The sequence below is a fragment of the Falco rusticolus genome, chromosome 9 (genome assembly GCF_015220075.1).
Source record: "Falco rusticolus isolate bFalRus1 chromosome 9, bFalRus1.pri, whole genome shotgun sequence".
NCBI lineage: Eukaryota > Metazoa > Chordata > Aves > Falconiformes > Falconidae > Falco > Falco rusticolus.
The window spans coordinates 40713174-40733139 of NC_051195.1; the positions used below are offsets into that span (position 1 = coordinate 40713174).

Here is a 19966-nt window from a genome sequence, read left to right on the forward strand (position 1 = left end):
TGGAACAAGGGGGCCGGCAGGCAGCTGCCTGCACCGGCAGCTTCGAGGGGGGGTGTGGGGGTTTGCTTTTTCTAAAATAGGGGCCAGAAGACCCTAGATCCAGCACAACGAAGAAGAAATGCCCAACAAAACCAATTAAAATGTAGTTTATTGCTTGTTTTACCATAGCACCTTTAGGATTTTAAAAGTGTTAGACACACACACAATTAGAGAACTTTCAAAACCCAATTAACTTAGAGAACCTTTTTGACAAGAACTGCCCCATAACCACATCACACATAAACAGGCTACAAAGCAGATCAAAACCAAAAACAATGTTTAGTTTTGCCCCCCTAAGAACCGTTTACCGGAAAGAAGAGGGCACCAGAGAGCGCACGTGTGTTAGGGACTCACTTGAAGACCCGACTTCCCAGGAGAAGGCGCAGGCGAGTTTGATGAAGAAGTTGGGTATCTCTGGGTTCTCTTTAATTGGCTTAAGACCAAGTCAGTATTTCACATACACCCTGAACTCAGGTGGCACTCACAGTGAGACCCCAGCTGAAGCGCCACTGAGGTTAAACTGCAATCTTTCCTTTGAATTCAGTTGGGTTTGGCTCAGTCCTGGGGATATTGAGGATCAGGAAATCAGGGTGAGAAGAGTAAAGCAGCATCACACTCAGAAGAAAAGGCAAGGATCAGGGCCTATAAAAGAATCAAGCGGAAAAAAACCAAACCAACAAAATCGTTATTGCTGGTATAAAACTGTTTACAAACACTGTGGTTGTTCAGGAGATAATCTCTTGTAAGTGTAAGCATAGAGCCCAGGCACTTCAGTTATTTTCAGCTTCACACTTCTGGTGGGTGGACCCTCTCCCACCATCCTATCATCCAATGTATCAATACAATGTTCAGTAGTTAAAAAAAAAAAAACAAACCACAAAAAGAAGCCACAAACAAAGAACGCTACATGATCTCCCCAACACAGAGACAGAATGGAAAAGGAAAAGAGCTCTTACAAACATCAACACGCTCAACAAATCGCAGACAGGTTTTAAGAGCTGAAACAACCAGGACCTCACAGGATGAAAAGGACCTCTTCCATCATCTGCAAAACCCTCTGGGTTTGGGGCACAGTTTATGGTGTAGTGCCAGCCTCCAACACCAAACCAGTACGGCAGATACCCTACAGATCAGACATATGCCACCATCATCTTACTGTCTCATGATGCAAGGAAAAGAGGAAAATTTCTCCTGACAGTCACACTGAAGTGCCAGCCTATTTTCAAAATAACATATGGCTTTGAAACTGCGCTCCTTTTGTGCTTAAATGCAGATGTGCAAGGAGAGCACTGTCCTCATGGAGAAGCACGAGCGTGGCTGGGGGAGCCCAGCAAGGCACTTTCTCCAAAAACATTGGCATAGGAAGACTTGAGGAACTGGACGTAGTTTTGCATGCTGCGGTTGGTGCTGTCCGACTGCTCCAACCGATCCTTTAAATCCTGTATGCGGCTTTCATACCGGCGCTCTGCCTACATGAAGAAGCACAAAACACAGGCTGAAAGACAGCAACGTTCATCCTATTCACATTAACCTTCAGCTGTTTCCCAAGAGTGCTGAGAACAACAAGAATTAGCACAGCTGTAGATGATATTACTATAGATGGTGCTATGATATTTATAATTTGTTCTGCTCATTTCCAACTCTATTCAACAACCTGCGGAGAAAACCAGGAGACAATGCAGCTAATCAGTTGGGCTTTTAAAACTGATTAGCTATAGTTATGGGGAATTAAACACACTCTTTTCTGAAAGGCAATTTGACCTGATCCATGTGCCAGCTCAATTCCAAGTAAAACTCAAGTAAACCAGCAGGTTAAATAGGACATTATGAAAGATTCCCCTTCTTTCTTCTAGAATAAGTCCCTTCCTCTAGAGGAGGAATAGCATTCTCTCTCAGATAACCAGGCACAGTCAACCAAGTTGAAATCTGTCCATGGTATCTGGTGCAAATCTCATTTGAACATAACAAAAAGTGATTTTCTTAAACACGTTAAGTTTAGAGCAAGTTCATTCAGATTATTGCTGTAAGTAATATGCAAATGAGAGTCCACACTCCCAGATCAGGGACGTAACAGACATGTCATGTCACACATCTGTCATTCAGGCACAGCTCTGCGTGACTTTTGCAGCATATCCATAGGACCTTGGTTTATGGACTCCATTTGCTGCCAGGACACCACCAGCACAGCAAGAGCATCCCTTGCAAATCACTCACATCATCTTTGCTCCGACGCAATTGGTTCAGCTCAGTTTTATTCCTACTTAGCTGGGTCTCCAAATCCAACATCTTGGACTGGACTGCCCTCTCTCTAGATGCTGCTCGCTCCCGAGTCTGTTCCACCTATGTGTACCAACAAAACAAATTTGTTAAAGGGTTGTCTACAGCAGAATGATTTTTCCCTACCCCATTGCCCACAAAAGCTCTATAAAGTTTAATTGGACACATCCTCATACATAAGCAGCAGCTCAGTTGTGTGCTTTCCTCTCTTCTGTTGCAAACTAGAGTGCAGAGTTCAGTTTTTGAATGGTTTAAGTGTTGACAAACAGTACCAGCACGTTTTATTATTTGTATTTCACTGAACATGATGACTGTAATGAATTTGGTCATAGGCTGAGGCAGTATTTCCAGCATTCTTGTTGTTCCCCTTTTACAGTCTGGGTAGGTTTTGGCAGAATTCCCAAACACAAGAAATTAATTACTTGTTTTTTGGCATCCTCGATGGCCATCTCCAGCTGACGTGCCAAGGAGCTGCATTCACGGGTCTTCTCCTCTAACCGCAGCTGACACTGGTGGATTGACTCCTCACGTTTTGCTATGACCTGAAGGAATTCTATGTTCTGGGTATTTGTTGTTTCTAGTTTTCTGCGTTAAGACAATAAGGAAAGGAAACCTATTCATTTTAAATGGAGTGTGATTCAGTGCCTTTTCATCAGGTCCTGAGTAGTATGGTAATAGATTCTATTCCCCCTTGAAGGGTGAGAGTCCCAGGAAACACTTCTTCATTTCTCAAACCAAAATGGCAAAAACCGAAGGACATACAGCATACCCACATACCTGCATTTTCCCAGACATTGTCACTAAAAGGAACTTATAAACAGGGGTAAAAATATGGTAATATGTCGTAATCTCAAAACTGCCAGCCTAGATTGGAGAAGGAGCTGGTTTATCTGCTAAGCCACCATCCTTTCTAACAACATTCACAACAGGTGCTGCAAAAACGTATAAATCTCTCTCCAGTGGACAGCTACTGCTTAGAGATCCTTGTGGAATAAGCAAACACACACAATCCTGGAGGCACGCAGGGGACTGGAACAAGACTGAAGCTGTTTCAATCCCCTGAGAAAACAATGGGAAGAGGATGGAAATGGAAGGTTAAGAGAGCCTAGTATTTCTAACCTTTCCAGCTCCTCCACCTTCAAGGTGAGCTGTTTTTTGTCCTCCTGGGCAGACTGATACCTCTCTCTTGTCATCTCCGTTTTGTCCCCCTGGAGCTCAATCTAAAAATTACAGTAATTACTTCACACAGTAGTCACTACCACACATGACCAACCACCTAAAATGTATGCAGCTCGCCAGAAGGAAACATGCTCAATTAGTAATTTCTGGAGAGTGCCAGAAAAGGAACAGTGGACAGAAAAGCAAAGCACTAAACATCCATTTTGCTGGTGCTTCCAGTTAATGTTTGCAATGGTATGAGAAAAATTCTTCCATATTGCAAACAAAAAGCCAGGTCCGCAAATGCTTGCATGCAGAGCAACCACCCATAAGCGCGGCAAAATGCACACATTAAAAGCAGCCACATGCATGACAGCAGCCCACAAAAGTGCTAAAGCCTGAAATACCAGGACGGTTTATAATTCCAAGCCCATCAGAGCAGAGCAGTAAGGCTGCAAGATCATCTGCTGTGTCCCGAGGCATGCTTGTAGAAGTCATGCCTGTCTGTAATTGTCCCACAGTACCTACGCAATCCTCCCAGGGACACAAACATAGGGACTAGGAAAACAACCTGAAATCAGGGTGAGAAAACAAGGCTAGGACAGCACTAGCAGCAGAAAACCACAGGAGGGAAAGCTGACAAGGTGGTGAAAGTAACAAAAGTGAGTGCTGGCATTAGCAAGTGTTGGTCACCACTGCTATTCAAGTCTCAATAAGGTTCTGCACCAAGGGATGAGAAACCTTGCAAACAGTAAGGAATGCTACTAGCTAAGCCGCTAGCTTCTTGCACAAAGACATGGCACACACCTTTATTTTGCAGAGCACGTTTAATCTTTTCAAAAAGAGACGAGAACAGAGACGAAGTTTGAACCTTCCTGTGACTAGAAATTCATCTTGGCTTCAGGCTTTCAGACTGCAGTGTTGCACACACTTCCTTCCAGTTCCTTACCCGCTGACGGAGATCTGAAATCACTGCAGACAGGTCCATGGTCTTCTTCTCATAACTCTGAAGCTGGTCCTGACATTCTGCTAGCTTCATCTCCTTGATCTTTAGGATCTCAGGCAGCTTTTCCAGTTCAGCAAGCTGGCTCTGAAACTGCTTACGTGCCTGTAATCAAAGAAGAGAACATGAGGAACTTTTAAATGCTCATAAGGTCAAGACTAAAAAAATTTCTCAACTTCAATGAAGCTTTGTTAGTCTGCAACCACAATGACACTGTGGATATTTGGCCAGTGTTGGAGTTCAAAGCCAAAGGTCTTCTCCTACTCCAAAAGGCTTTATCTTAGGATTTGGCATTTCCTATGAATGCAGTGAGAATGAGTATTTTGGATCCTGGGCTTCAGTTTTACTAGAAGTACAAGCTGTTTTTTGAGGACTGCTGTTCCACATCAGACAATGGTGTAACCTACCTAGTCCCCTGTTCTAAACCACTATCTCTGCAACAAAGGAGACACTAAGCAATTTAAACACCTCTGAAGAATGCCATATAGTTAAAAAAAAGCTGCTAAACATTCAATAAATTTTGCAGAATGAACAAGTCCTGAGAAAAACTAATGGAAAAGGCAAACCCAAGATAAGCCTTTATTTCCTCTTCACAGCCATTTTTCACTACATTCAGAACGTTAAGATCCATGAATGTTTGCAAGTCTTTAGAGGACTAGCTACCAGTTCAATCTCCTTGTTCATTTCATCCTTTAGTGCCTTGTTCTCTTTATCACGCTTCTCCAGTTTTGCTGCCACATCATCTGCTTCCATTCGGGTCTTCAACACCTGGATGTTCAAAAAAACCCCCACATACTTTATCTGTTATATATAGTTTTCAACAACTGTGCAGTGTTTTGGGGTAGCTAAAACTGCTCAAGGATCAGCAACAAGTCTCCTGCCACCAACTCCCACCCCAGAACTATATTTGGAAGTTCACATTCTTCTGCCACCTGGGTAATTTGGGCTTCCCAGCCAATGTTCTCCCCTTTTGCCTTCTCTTCCTACTACCACAAAGTCCCCCCAGAAAAGCAGCCAAGTACTTGCTACACTAAAAGGCAGAAGAAAGCATTTCACTGTTTTCCTTTACCTTTTGAAAAGGAGCAGGGAAAAGTTATTAAATAATTAAAACTAGTCTGCAGTTTTCAATTAATCAAGACCTCTCTGCTGTGGGAGTCAGCTCTTCCTAATGACCAAGGTAGCAGCACACAGTGAGGAAGGCAAGCCTTCCACCTTTTGGCATACAGCACATGGCAGTCTGGATGCTGCCGTGCGAGGAAAAAGTCAGGCTAATAGAGACGAAAGGACCAAACCCGTATGAAACTGCAACATCCTCCAAGAGCAAACAAAGGGTTAAATCATTACAGAATAAGCCACAATAGCAACAGGAGAAAACATGTTTGTGCAAGGGCTGAAGGTTTTGATAAGACGCCTACCTGTGATTTGTAGGTTTCAATCAACCCTTCATAGTTCCTGACAGAGCTCTTGAGCTGCTGCACTTCCATCTGCGCTTGGTTCAGCTTTTCCTCCATCAGCACCATAGCAGCCTGGAAAAAGACATCTTCTGTTGAGTGCTTGGAAGTAACTGCCACGCTAGCTGTCTAACATGGTCTAGACTAAGAAAAAAGACCATTGTCAGTGTAAGTTGGCAAAACTTCCCAGACTTCAATGGATTGCCAAATTCACATCAGCAGAGCACAGAGGTTCGGGATGGATGTGCAATCTTTCCCTTTGCCTGAAGGAGCTGTGCTACTTGGATTAGAGCCACTCCTTATTTGCATCAATGCCTAGCTTTTCAAGAAGAAAATTCAGTAGGTCACCTATGAGATCACCAGAGGTAACAGATGAAAGAAGAAATATGCCAGCCATTTTTTTTATTCTGAAGATTACCATTCTGTCTGCACGAGCTACAGTTGTTTGTTCTCTGGCCAGCAGCATGAAGATGTAAGGACAAGCTGTAAGATCCCAGCTGGAAGAAACAGTACTTGGATTGGAGAGAACTTCTAGCCAAAATGTGGGAGAAACCTATTTCTCCTAGAATGTACACTTCCCTTCATGTCTCTTCCCAGCACACTTGCCCTATCATACTCAGGTTATGGTGAAAACTGGTTTGAAACTGAATGGGAGCAACGGGCACAACTCAACTCTGTCCTCAGAGGCCAAGCAAACTTGTTATAATTTCTCCTTTTTCTTCCCAGCATCTCAGCTTGAAAACCCTTGAATCGCTGACCTTTAGTCTTTCGTTCTCCATTTTGAGAGAAGTGGTCTCTGTAGTCTGTTGATGCAATTTTTCCACCAAAGTTTCTCTGTCCTTCCGCATGTTGTTCTCTAAGGTCGCGTGTTGTTCCAGGAAGTCTGCAGCTCGGCTGCCATACAGAAAGAAAATTAATCCTTGAGTGACAAGAAAGAATAAGACTCCTAACACTTGAAAATTAGCTTCAGAAACACAGCTTTTCCCTACCCTTTCATCTTCCTCCTCCAGTCATGTATGCACACCTATCTATTACACTACCACCACAATCTTCTTAGCCTCTTTGAAATTAACTTGAGTTGCTCCCCTGGAGCTCAAATGCATTGCCTCCAAGATACACAGCATAAAGAGATAACCTCTCTCTTTTCTCATACCTACCTATTTTTTCGTGCAGCAACAACTGCACTGCAGTGATATCAACACATTTATTTACCTTCACAACAAAACTGGCATGAACTACACTGCCTAGCTCTTCTGATCCCTGCCACTCAAGTTTCTCAAACAGGTCTCACAAGAAAAACCTTAATTCTCTCAAAGTGTTACAAAATGGCAACGGAACAGAATTTTAAGGATCAGCAAACTCTTTAAAAGTCTGCCTTTGCTGCGGCAAGTCAGCAGCACAGGCAATCCCTCTCTCTCTGAACTGCTCTAGCCCTTAGACAGTGCTGGTTTTGCTTGGATATTTTCAGACAATCCAATTAAATTATTTAATTTAATGCTATTATTAAATTAAATTAAACTAAACTATCCTTGAACTTAGAACACATCCCCACTCATGCTGGTTGCTTCAGACTAATTGTATCTTAACCTGTTCAGCGCAACAATTTCCTGTTGGAGGTCACTCTTGTCCTTTGCTACTTTGTTGTAGCGACTCCTCCACGACTCCAGAGTAGACAGCACCTCAGCAATGTAACTGTCCTATCAAACAAAAGAAATACACAAGAAAGAGCAAGAGTGACAAAAATGTCACTGGATATGGAATATGCAGACAACATGCCGATATGGGTAAGCATAATGTGTGAAGAGACTTCACTAAGACTTTTAAAATACCGAGGACAAGTAGTATTTATATTCTTCCTGAACCTTCAGACAGAGGTGTTCTCCAACACTACTGTCAGCCAACAGATATAACAGCAGCAAAAAAGAATCCTCTCTGAAGGCAGACGAACTATCAGAAATACAAAGCATGGCTAAGATTCTACTAGTGCCTCTGGTCCCCTGAATTCTAAAAACAAGGAAGAGGGAAGAAAAAAAAAAAAAAAAAAAAAAAAAAAGTAGCCTAAAATCCACGTTCCCTTCTGATTTGTCTAACTTTTCTAGTTTTTCTTTATATCCTTCAGTCATTTTTCAACAGGAAATTCCAGTATGCCTCTAAGACTTTGTACTTTTCTGCTCTGAATAGTTTCTCGATTAGCAACCAACTCCATTTAGAGATTTCAGCCCAAACCACAAGACTTTGTTTTATTGGCTTTTGACAACCCTCAGATGGTTCTAAAGAACCAGGTGAAAAATCAGATCTACTAGTTTAGTATGATCTAAGTTATTGCATGTCCTAAGTTAAGGACACACAGTGAATATAGTGACAGCTGAGAAAACTAGATTTGTTCTAAACTTAGCATAAATGGGTCAAGGCATCCAGTCAAAAACAAAACTCATTAGTTGAAAGCAGAGTCCCCAGGGCTGCTACCAGAATTCAAAGATTTAGATGCATGACCTGAAATGAGGTCTGTCCTCCTGTATTATCAGGTACCTTTTCTGCTAGCTGGACAGTCAGTTGCTGTGCATACTCTTTACTCCGCTCTGCCCACTCTTTCTGTGCATGGATGGTTTTCTTCAGGGCCTCTTTATCACAATCTGCCTTCTGCTTTAGTTTTTTCAGCTGTTCCATGATACGTTCCACCTCTGCCTTATGCTGAGCTTCACCGCGCTCCAGATTCTGCAGGGGGGGGAAAAAACACACCATACGGAATAATGCCCTTATACCTGCATACCCAAAACAGCAACTAATTTCCTAGAAATGGTGGAGACAGCTGGGCATAAACCCCCAACCTTCAGCCTGGAGGTACTTGCAATCTGCTTTCACCTGCACAACCCTGTCCTAATGCTGAAAGACATCAGCTTGACACGTCTTCCTTTCCTTCCAAGAGTCTTCCTTTCTTCTTTCATCAGCTGCTCTCTAGAATACCGATTTTCTCTCCTGACCAAGGTAAGTCCGGCCTACCAATCTTTAGATCTAACCGAGAACATTCTCCTTACTCAACTGATACGTTCACATATTATAACGTTGCTTTATGCAGCTATATATATACCTTGAATGAATTAGAGCTCCTCTAAACCATCAACACACATACATTCATCATAATATCGCATCAACAGATATGTTAAACATAAGACTTCGAACAAGATAAACCAGAGCAAATTTTCCCCATCGTTAATACTGTAGAAAGAATGCATGAGCGTGATCAAATACATGAACTCATAGCACAGCATTTTTCCCAGATTAAAAAACATTTCCCAAACTAAATTGTTCACAATCTGGCTTCGGTTTAGTCAAGCATCAAGACAGATTGTAAACAATTATGTAGTAATTAACTTAGGAAAAAACCCCAAACTAATTAATGCACCTGCACCTTAAAGCTATGATTTTGCTTCATGCAAGAAAGTGAAAAGATTTTTCTTTTCTTACTTCATTTGAAAAGCATGCTGTGCATTACTGGCGTAAACATCACTAGCCAATATTTCAGTTTACGGGACACTGTAGGAGGATAGCTGGTGAGCGCTACTTCCCCGTCAGTCAGTTCAGTTTCGAGAGTAAATGAAGAGGCAAACCCCCAGGACCACTGACAACATACCCGTGTCTGTACAGTCAGACGGTTGTTCTCCGCTTCTTTGTTTCGCAGCTGTGCTTGTAAATGGCCTCTCAGAGCCACCATAGATTTGGAGAGTTCCCACGCTGTCTTTGCCTGGTCCTAAATAAGAAGCAATAAGACACATGCCTTTTTCCCCCAGGAAGCTAATAGAAGGAATACTGCATAGTCGGTAATAGTCTCTGATTTCTTCACTGAATGATTATCTCTGGCCACCTCCACTTTCCCTTTGCAGCTCTCCTACTCCAGCAAAATGGAGAACAAAGAGTAGCCCTTTATTTTACATCAGATGTGAATGACTGGCCTGAAAGATTTGTTCTAGGGCAAAACATTCTTCAAATCTAATCTCTTCCCCTACATTCCCCTTTTACTTCCTAAACAGAGGAACAGACTGGAGTTTGACATCAGGAACCAACAGGGCCTTAAACAGGCAATTCAGTGATAAATCCAAGCAAAGAGAATACTACCTATTCATCCTTGTGACGGATGTCTCATTAGTAGAATATGGAATCCACAGCTGTGTGGGAATTGGCAGCTGTCTGTCTAGTTTTATAAGCAAGCCAGTCATCCGATCCCTTATAAAAATAATCATCTGCAAATACAAACTCATATTTTGGACTATCTGTGGTTCTACAGAACTGGATGGTGGAGCAGGGAGGGAAAAACAGAAAAAGGAAACTACCTTTTCTGCCTGTATCTGAATGATAAGATTGTCCACTACTTCTTCCTTCTCCTGAAGCCTCATCTGAAGTTGCTGGGAAAACAAACACCACTCAGAGGCAGATGTTAAGTAACAAACACGTTTAGGTTGGCAGGTGGAGGGAAAGAGGTGTAACTGCCTCCCTCCTGAGACCCTCTCATCCATGGCCCTCTGGTATCCACAGCAAGAGCATCCTTCAGCCCCAGAAAAACAGGCTGCACTCTCCTCAAGCAGAAAGCAGAAGAGATACACGTACATTCGTGTAACAGGGAATAGGATGCCCAGTCCAGAACAAGGATCTGAGAGGATGATACATCCACAGACAAAAAAGGGCACCACCTGTGTCTCACATCAAGTTTTATAAATTCTGGCAACATAATAACTATTCTTAGTTTACATTCAGTACCATAAGAAAAGGTAAGTGGAATCATTTGTGCTCAAACATAAGAACAGGCTTAAGCTCTCCTTTGTAGCTGAATACTGTAAATCCTTATGATGCTCGTATATGCAGGTCTCAGTTGTGCTATCCCCATTCTAAGCCCCCATGTTTCAAAAGCTATGAAAATCCATCCACTCTGAAATGTAGATTGTTAACCAAAGGAGCAATACAGTGGCTCTGACTACCACAAAAGCCAGAATATTTTTTATTGGTCTAAAAGGTGTTATTGTAAGACCTATGACTGAATACAAGACAAAGCAGAGCTTGTTATTTTCGTTTCTGCTTTATCGTTTTAAAGAGAGAGAGAGAGAGATACTGCGATTTGCTTACCACTTTCTCTGCATCTGACTCGGCCAGCCTTTTCAGCAGTGCTCCTTGCTGCTCCAGCATCTTCTGAGCATCCTTCTACAAAAGGAGTGAGAAAACCTGTTAATTAAAATGTCAGTTTTATACAGATTCTTTAAATGGAACTGTGCAAACAAACTATTGCCTCCCACAGTTGCAGCAGCAATTCTTAGAAGATATCTGGAAGCATCAAATTTGCTAAATATTTCACAGATCATCACCTATCTCAGAAAGTTTTTCGACTTCTCAGTTAAAGATCATAATGAAAAGCACGATGGCAATTTAAGATCTTTCCAAACCTTCCCGCTACTCAGGGAAAGTAATTTGGAAGAACTCAGTCCTTCTATCCAGTCTCACCGGTAGCTGAAAAAACTGTTAGCATCAACCTGCTTTTGCCCAAATGGAATATTAACTACATGAAGAATAGCAATTTTATTCCTGTATTGCTCTTACAAGCAATATAGAATTGTTGTGTACAAGCAAGACAGAATTATTTACAATTTCTCCGTTATTGCTCTTAGAGCCTACAACAATTGTTCTGAATATCCTTAGGTACCTATTAGCTAGGGTCACATGTAGTTCTCAGACTTCAGCCAATGCAACCGTAGCAGTAACATTTCAGACTAGCATGATGAGCAGATACAGCTCTATCCAGATGAGAAAGAGCTGGCAGCACAGTAGTGTCTATACCTTTTAATACAGTCAAAGACTCGATGGTCTAACATCCTCACAGCAGAAAAGCCAGTCTTACTCTATGAACTAGGCAGGTATAAAAAAACCACAAACCATTGATCCTTTATGACACAGAGTCAAAACAGGGCTGGGAAAAAAAAGAATTAAAAGAATCTCAAATTCAAATTCCATTTCAGTCCACAGGACAACATAGCCTCCTGTAATCAGCTAAGTTCAACCACACAGCACTGCTCACCTCCTGGTTATGCTGCTCTCTGAGAAGTTCTTGTAGTCTCCGATTGGTTTCTTCAAAGGTGCTCAATTTCTGGAGCAGAAGCTCTTTTTGTCTTGTCAGTGTGTTAATGTCTGAGCTGCTCATGTGTTTCTCCTACAGGAGAAACAAAACAAACAAACAAAAAACATTGTTCACATTGAATTAATGTACGAAGCCGATACAAGCACAAGCAGTGCAACAGTCAGCTCCATGTGCGCAGGAGGTCACTGGATGCTGCAAGTGAATACTCCACTGTCAAACAAAACCAGCAAACGCCTTAAGCATGTTAAATCCCTCCACTCTTCCTTACATTTTTCTGGATCAGCAACTGTAACATCACATTTTTAAGACAGCCGTAGAACAGGACAATGTAGTAAAGGCAAGAACAGAAAAGGACAACACCTACAATGCTGAGTCTCCCAATTGTATTTTTCAGGGCATGGATCTGCCTGGCTGCTGCTGCTCCATCCCTTTCTGCCTCGCTCAGCTTGGACATCAAACACTCCTTCTCATGCTGCAAGTACTTTTTCTGTAGCCTGTAATGACAGTTCAGTCATCAGAGGAACAAGAAGCTTTGACAGCTGTACCAGCCACTATTGATATACAGTTTGTTAGGTTAAAACTCAAAAACCTTTGAATGAGAGCATAAATGCTCTAAACAAACACTACTCAAGCAATTTACCCTCTTTCAGTGCGGAGGCTGTTCTGACAGATGCCAGTAAATAGATACCAGGAGCTTGCTAGGACCACTGCTATGGAACAGGAACGTAAGAGGGGACAAATGGGGCTTATACTAAAGCCTATACACATCACTAAACAAAATGCAGTACTTCGCTTTTCCTAGGCTCTTCAGCCACACCAGAAATAAGACTCCAAACAGCTGAACATGAAACAGGAAAGCACATCAAGACATACATGGCAAAGTTTTTAGCCAGGGCTTGTAATCTCAGTAGTATTCACGAAGTTTTCTGAACAGGCAACACACAGTACTAACTTCCAAGTGATCTTTCCTAAGGAAAAAATAAATCTAACTTGCTTAAACCATTGGTGTTCCCCTGGGGACACAGACTTCCCTAATTCTTTACATACAAAGCAGATGCAAAAAGCCTTGGAGGCCTTCAGGGTCACTAAAAGAAAACAACAAACATGATTCAGTCCTCTCAGGGCTGGCACTCCTGTCTCAGTACGAATTTCGCAAAGGCAAAAAATTCTCTAGTTTTCAGCTCCATACGTATTTATTTGTTGGGCTACCAATATCATCACAATTCAAATGGCATCTCTTAACTTTCAAAATATTAATTGCAGAGCTAGGATGACCCTACAGTAGGCCACACAAGCCAGCTGCTCTCAAGAGTTTCTTCCATTCTAATAATCACGCCAGGGCCCTTCCCCACAGCTACAGCCATCTGAAGTTCTCCTTCCAGAAGGTGACAAAACCCATGAGAACGTCAGTTCTTCAGCAGCACTGCAACCCAGGGGACAAACTACAGCCTCAAACAGTGTTAGCAATAAAGGCAGCGGGTGTCCTGCAAGTACCACTACTTGCAGTAACAACGGAGAGCTGGAGCTTTCTTACACAGTCAGGTGTTTCTCTTCCCTTATGCGCTCAATATTGCGCCTGAGCAGCGTATTCTCATGTTCTGTTTCTACCAGCTCTTGTGTGACCTCATTCAGTTCTTCTTTCTGCTCCTCAAGAAGACGTTTTGCCATTCGTTGCTGTTCCTCCTTTTTCTGCAGCTTGGCCTGATGACAATATTTAAATAGAACTTAACATAAACCAGGTGTTTTTAAAGTGATACACAGAATCCACATCTCAAACCAGTGAACCAGCTACTCAACTGTACCAAACAACAAAAGGCTATTATTTTTTTTCATTGCTCTATTTTCTTTTTTTCTTTCCTGCCTAGATACTCCCAGGTTGTTCCTGCGCACAAAGGGCATGACTCCCTGGAAATACCTCCCATCCCACGAACACAGAGACACACAAGCGTCCTGGCTTTAAGTCACGTACCAGAAATTGTCATCAGCCACAAGCCATGTGACAGACCTCAAACATGGCAGGAAAGGACTTTTGGTAGCAGTTCACCCACAGGACATGGCTCCCGCTGCTCTGCTATAGCTTTGTGAGATTCAGGGAGCTGAGTGAAAACAACCTAAATAGTCCCTGGCATTCTGTTTCCATCTACCCATTTTGGATTACCCAGGAAGTTCCATGGCATTAATTCCATTAAATTGTGTAGCATAAATAAAACTGAAAACAATGTAAGAAAACCTATTCTTGTTCACGACTTGAACTTCAAGTAGGTTTGAGTAAAATAATAACAATACAAGATTTGCTACCCTCAGTGTTAACTCAAAGTTAAAAATACAGTTTACCCGCACCACAATGTATCTTATGAAACCTGGGAACATCTCCTACCCATTTTTTTAAGTGATGTCAAGTACATAAGAGGCTATTTATCAAGAAAACACAACATCACTGGGTTGCACATTTTGAAACAGAATCAGAAGAAACAATCTTGTTAAGAAAGTGGATTCTTTGACAATAAAACATCAACATACTGTATTTTTCACCTTCTAGAATGACCAGTTTTCAGACTTTGGGCTTGGGCAGAAAACCAAAACACAGCAATACCTTATTAAATGGATAATGTTTTAAAATGTTTCATAGTAGGGTTTAGTGAATTTCTCACTAGGGTAGTTCAGCTCTTCTAAACAACTCAGACGGATTTTTATTTTTTAAGCAAGCTAGCAATGGCCTGGGTAGTCTTCCACTGCACCAAGACTTGACTCCAGCCTCCTCCTGCCAAACAATCAGCTACGAGCCCCGAGTCAGCAAGCCTTTACACTGTCTCCTCACCTCATTCTTCATCGTTCCCACCACATTAATCAGACTATCTATCTTCTCAGCATCTTCCTCATCTGTAGAGAGGTCACTCAGGCGCAACACTGACAGCATTTTTTCTGAATCTGGAGGCACAATTTCTAGGCGGTGAGTTGGTCCCTGGTAGAAAATAAAAGGCATCATTTATTTAGTATAAAGTTATAAATAGTATTCTAACCCTAACTCTGCCAAAAACAGAGACCAGGTCGCATCACTGCAATAAGCCTGATAAGGAAAAAAGCATTTGTAAACAGCTCTTTCATTTCCATCAGGGAAAGGTCAAGAATGCAGAAAGACTAGAACAGAAAAAGAAAAAAAAATACAATGGAAGTTCAATTCCCATCTAGGAAGAGCCAGGAATATAAAAAGTCAGAACTATCAACCCATGAGAAAGAAAGTATTACACAATGCTACACAAATGCTCCATGCTTCGGAAGAGACTAAGAACAGCAGCCCCTCGTGTGCCTCCAGATGAGGTCTTGAAGGGAACTAGCAAAAATTACAGCAAAGACATCTATCTGGCTTCTAGAGGTAGAAAGACATGACATAGCCATAGGCTGCTAATTAATTTCAAAATTTTCTGTATTAAAAAATGAAAAAGACTTACAGAAGACACTTAAAAGGGATGGTAGGTGACAGTAGCCTTCTTTCAGATCAGCCCAGCCCCCTCACTACACAACTGCTCTCTTCAACCTCAGGTAAACCTGGAATTTTGTTTTAAAGAGCAAAATCAGCCATACCTCCCACCTGCAGGTGGAATCCCGGACAGATGTTTTGCCTGGGGGCATCCAGGGAGCCTTAGTTTTCACCTGGGCAGCTTGGCACACATTTACAGTATCCCTTTTCTTTTTCTGTTTGTGCTTTTGCTAAAGAAAGAGAAAATAAAATAAATCACAACTTTTAAATAACCATTTACATTTTTTAGTGCTGAAAAACCAAATGAAAGATCATTCATACACAAGCAACACATTTACACATGATACACCAGATCAGGTGAGCCAGCAGCCCGCAGCAGGCTCCCACCCGGCAGACGGCAGGCTATTGCACGTCCAGCTGACGGCGCGGCCAGGTGCAGTACGTTCCCGTCTGTCACACAGGAGCTCTGCTCTGTCACTGGGGTACCCGCACTCGTGATGCCGTGAGAGCCTTACCCGGCTGGCTGGGGTGGGAGGCTGGGGCGAGGGGGAAGGAAGTCCCTTCTCTATGGAAACACAAAAAAATACCGCAATACAACCCATTCACGTGAAGAGGGAACAACCTGGGAGATCCCTTCTCCATTCCAGATTCATCTCAAAAGAGCAGCTATATCATTTGACAACAGCACGACCAGAGAAAAAAGAATGGTTCAGTGCAACCGATTACGAAAAGCCCCTGCAGCGTTTTCCCCACTTTGCAGTCAGCTAGCAGGTGCACACCTACTGTACTGAACTCAGGGTGCTCTAACTGCAGGAACAGTAGTGGTTTTGCACAGTTCTAGCCTTAGAGAAAATCAGATGTCCTAAACATTCCCTACAGGCAGTTAATTAATAGGAGTCATTGACTTCACTGTGAGGCCCTACTCCCTTGGTATTTGCTGTTAGCAACAAGCACAAACTTACAGAGGCCTTGGAACAGGATGTCTGCACGTAAGGAAGAATGAGCTAGCAACTTCCATCACCTTTGGAGAACAACTTTACGTAAACATCCAGCTACAAAAGAGGATGTGATATCGCTAGAAAATCAACTTCAGTATTGCCTTCTACCTGCTGTGGAGAAGGCTATGAAGAGATTCCCCTTGCTGCATAGCTCAGCAGACTGATAAGATGCTTAATGCCAGAGGTTGGTTTGAATCCAGACTTTTTCTAAGCACATTTATTCCAACACATTCAAGACGGTATCTGAAACACCTAGATACTACCTTTCCCCAAAGCTTTTCTATAAAAAGAGGGATGAAGCCGAAAGAAAAACTGTTCTCAGGACACAAATCCAGGAAATAAAGGGAAAAAAAAAATCTCCCAAACCGTATCACGTTGGAAGCAACACTCCTCACAGCCACACACTTGAACATGAAAAGTAACTATATATTCTACATCATACTTACATCATCTTAAACACAGAAATTGCATTACTGAAAAGTCACCACCGAATACGAACTCAAGTCCTACAGTTCTAATACAACAGTAAAACAGAGCTTGAAGATTTTGTGGTGCTTCTACGACTGTTCACCACCTTCTTTGTAGCCACATGCTCCTACCTGGCATTTTGCAGGTGTGGCTTTCTGGGCCTTTTTAATATGGACATGGACAGGAGTGTTTTCATCCACATGGACGTGCAAAGGAGGAGATGAGGAACGGTTCTTCATGACTCTTCTCCCACAAATGGGAAAGGGCAATACAATGAAAGGAAACCTGCGAATAAGGAAACTGGAAATAACATTTCCCTCTGTGCCAGAGAGCAACAACAGCCAGCCTTGGTTAAAGTTTGAGCTTTCTTTCAGTGGCACCTGCCACTCTGAACTGCACACTGTTTTGCTGTAAAGCTAGGATTAATACAAGTAATTTATCTGCTTCTGGTATTTTCTACTTTCAACATGGTTACTGAAGACCAAATACAGTTGGATTGATAGCAGGTGTCTGTAAGAGTCATTGGAGTTCGAAGTCTTAAGAGCAAGTGAGCAAATCAAGGGTTCCAGTAACCAACACAATCTGATTGTGAAGACAAATTTGAAAGGGGTGGGAGAAGAGGAGCATTAATTTAAGCGTTAAGAAAAATCAAGACCCATCGGATCCTTCCACCCCAGAAGGCTGAACCTGTAGACTCTTTCAGACATGCTTAACCTTAAGTGTCCTTTTTTTTTGTTTAACTTTTGAAGCTAAACAAATATTTAAAAGCTTTTGGATCGCAGCATTTCTTTAATCTTCAGAAAAAAGCATAACCTTAAGCAATACTGAACAACATGAAGAAGCCTAGAGATGCAAGGTTAGTCATCACCTTCGAGCTTGATGTTGAGTAATGGCATAAAGCAATTGCAAATCTTACAAAAATCCACCAGCAGCACTCCTCTCATTCTGGCAGAAAGGTTTTTGTCAGCCTTGGTAAAATTACTTACAGTTGTTCTAAAGCTTTTAGCTCTTCTGGACAGCGTGCTCTGTGCAGGGACTGAAGTCACTTTGTTGTCGTTGATGAGTGAAGGACAACTGATATAGAAACAATAATAAAATGACTATCAATAGGAAAAGGTGCCAATTTCTGAACATCCTTTCAATTTAAGGCAACGCATAGGCTCAAATACATCAAATGTATGAAACCAAACAACAAAAGCTGGTGTGTCCTGGCTTCCTCTGACAAGCTTGGGATGAGGGAAGGACCAAGACTGTAGATCCTTACATACCGATGATGAAAGCTGGTTTAACCAATGGAAATGTTTTGTACAATTACACAATGCCCTTAGTTACAAACCTTCAAATTCTAACTGCAAGTTTTAACCAGTTTCATGAGGAAGCAAGGTTTGAACAGTTCCAGAGTACCTGTACATCCCCTCCCAAACCACACACCCCCTCAAATTCTACCATCAACAACAAATTCTATACAGCTTGACAGAAACGTTGAAGTACTAGGTTTATACGGTTTTGCAGGCTGAAGAGATGCATCCAAATCAGCACTCATGCTGAAAGAGGAAATGCAGCACCGCACAGACCAGCGCTGCAGTGTGGTCACTGCCTGCCCAGCAGACCTGTGCATACTGGTTGGCCAACCCGTAGCACCCAAACTGGGAGCCAGCTGCAGCACCAGCAGCTTCTTGCCTGGTGGGACTTGGGGGGCTTGAAGAAATGCGAGCAAGGGAGGATGGCTGCTGGGGGTGGGGTGAAGTGACGCTACGGAGGGTAGTGCCAGGCTTTGCTGGCTGACCTTGGGGGAACACCGCGTTTGCCAGGCGAGAACAAGCGTTACTGGCAGGGGGTGGCGCAGGATGCTGTGCGGTGCTGGGTCGCTCTGGCGCGGGGGTTCGGCTGTCAGCTCGCCAGGGCTCCGTGATAACCGGCTCTACACAGCCACCGGCACGGCTGCGCCTGCTCCCGAGCAGGGGATGTGTAAACCAAGCACACCCCGGTGTCACACCGGCTTGGCGGCAGTCGGGACAGTCGGCGGGGAAGGCCGAGCAGCACGTCCCGGGCTGGGAACGGGGAGAGCCGGCGGGGGGCTGCCCGGCTCCCGGCCGTGCACAGCTCCAGCACCGGCTGCTCCAGGCCGCCGCCTACGCCTCGTCCCGCTGAGAAAGGTTAAACTCGCCCAGGCCCAGGTGGGGGGGGCCAGGGCTGACCCGAGCCGTACGGAGCCCCGGAGCCACCGCGGCCGGGGCCCGGGCCGCTGCCCCCCGGCCTACCGGCACGGCTCGCTCCAGCAGCTCCCGGCGGCTCCGGCCTCCTGCGGCGGGCGGGCAGCGCCCCGGCCTGGGCCCGCCTTAGCGCTGGGCTACCCGGGCACCCCCGGCCCGCGCAGCCGCCCCGCCGTCTCCCGCCCTTTCCGTTAACGTGTTTAAAGCCGCCCGCCAGCGCGCGGTCCCCGTTCCCGGGGCCCGGCCCCCTCCCCGGGGACACCCCCGCCCCCCCTCACCGTGAAGGGCCGCGCGGGGCCCGCTGCCGCCTCAGGAGGCCGACGCCACCGGCGGGGAGGCGCTGCCACGGAGACCCGGCGGCCGGGCCGGGAGCTCCGCACTTCTGGGGCCGCGCGCCCGCCCGCCGCTCCCACTGGGCCGTTCAAACCCTGCGCGTCACCCGGCCGCCGCGCCACAAGGCCCCGCCCCTCAACAGGCCGCCGCTACGGCAACCGGCCGCTGATAGCGGGCGGCGGCGGGGCCCGGCCCGGCGCGTTTCGGACCCCGCTTAAGGCGCTGGGGCGCGGGAGGCCGGGCAGTCCCGTCCGCCACCGAGCGGCGCTCCCGGTTACCGCAAGGGGCTTCCCCCGGCGGCGCCCACCCAACCGCCCCCCACGCCTCTCACCGGCGCAGGCGGGCCCAGGCACCCGAAGTAACCTGCCCTCCCCCCGGGGAACAGAGCTCCCGTCAGTGACAGCAACGGGCACGTAACCCCTGTAGTAAC

The 19966-nt window shown here is 44.4% G+C and overlaps 1 protein-coding gene across 8 annotated transcripts; it reads right to left on the reverse strand.

The window, feature by feature from the left end:
- Positions 1-130: 130 nt before the first annotated feature.
- Positions 131-19135, reverse strand: ODF2 (outer dense fiber of sperm tails 2). 8 transcript variants are annotated; one of them, XM_037401130.1, is made up of 21 exons: positions 18777-19134; positions 17977-18064; positions 17122-17233; positions 15629-15754; positions 14865-15008; positions 13581-13747; positions 12411-12540; positions 11987-12118; positions 11044-11118; positions 10257-10328; positions 9560-9676; positions 8458-8643; positions 7516-7625; positions 6687-6822; positions 5893-6003; positions 5141-5245; positions 4424-4582; positions 3436-3536; positions 2739-2901; positions 2254-2379; positions 131-1508 (listed from the first exon to the last, which is right to left on the reverse strand). In XM_037401130.1, exons 3-21 carry the CDS (start codon positions 17227-17229, stop codon positions 1335-1337), a joined length of 2442 nt encoding a protein of 813 aa, XP_037257027.1. In that variant the 5' UTR covers positions 17230-17233; positions 17977-18064; positions 18777-19134; the 3' UTR covers positions 131-1334. The 8 variants fall into 8 exon arrangements, with proteins under 8 accessions (XP_037257027.1, XP_037257025.1, XP_037257026.1 ...); XM_037401128.1 differs by having other exon boundaries at positions 17122-17275; XM_037401129.1 differs by having other exon boundaries at positions 17122-17290.
- Between the last annotated feature and the right edge of the window lie 831 nt (positions 19136-19966).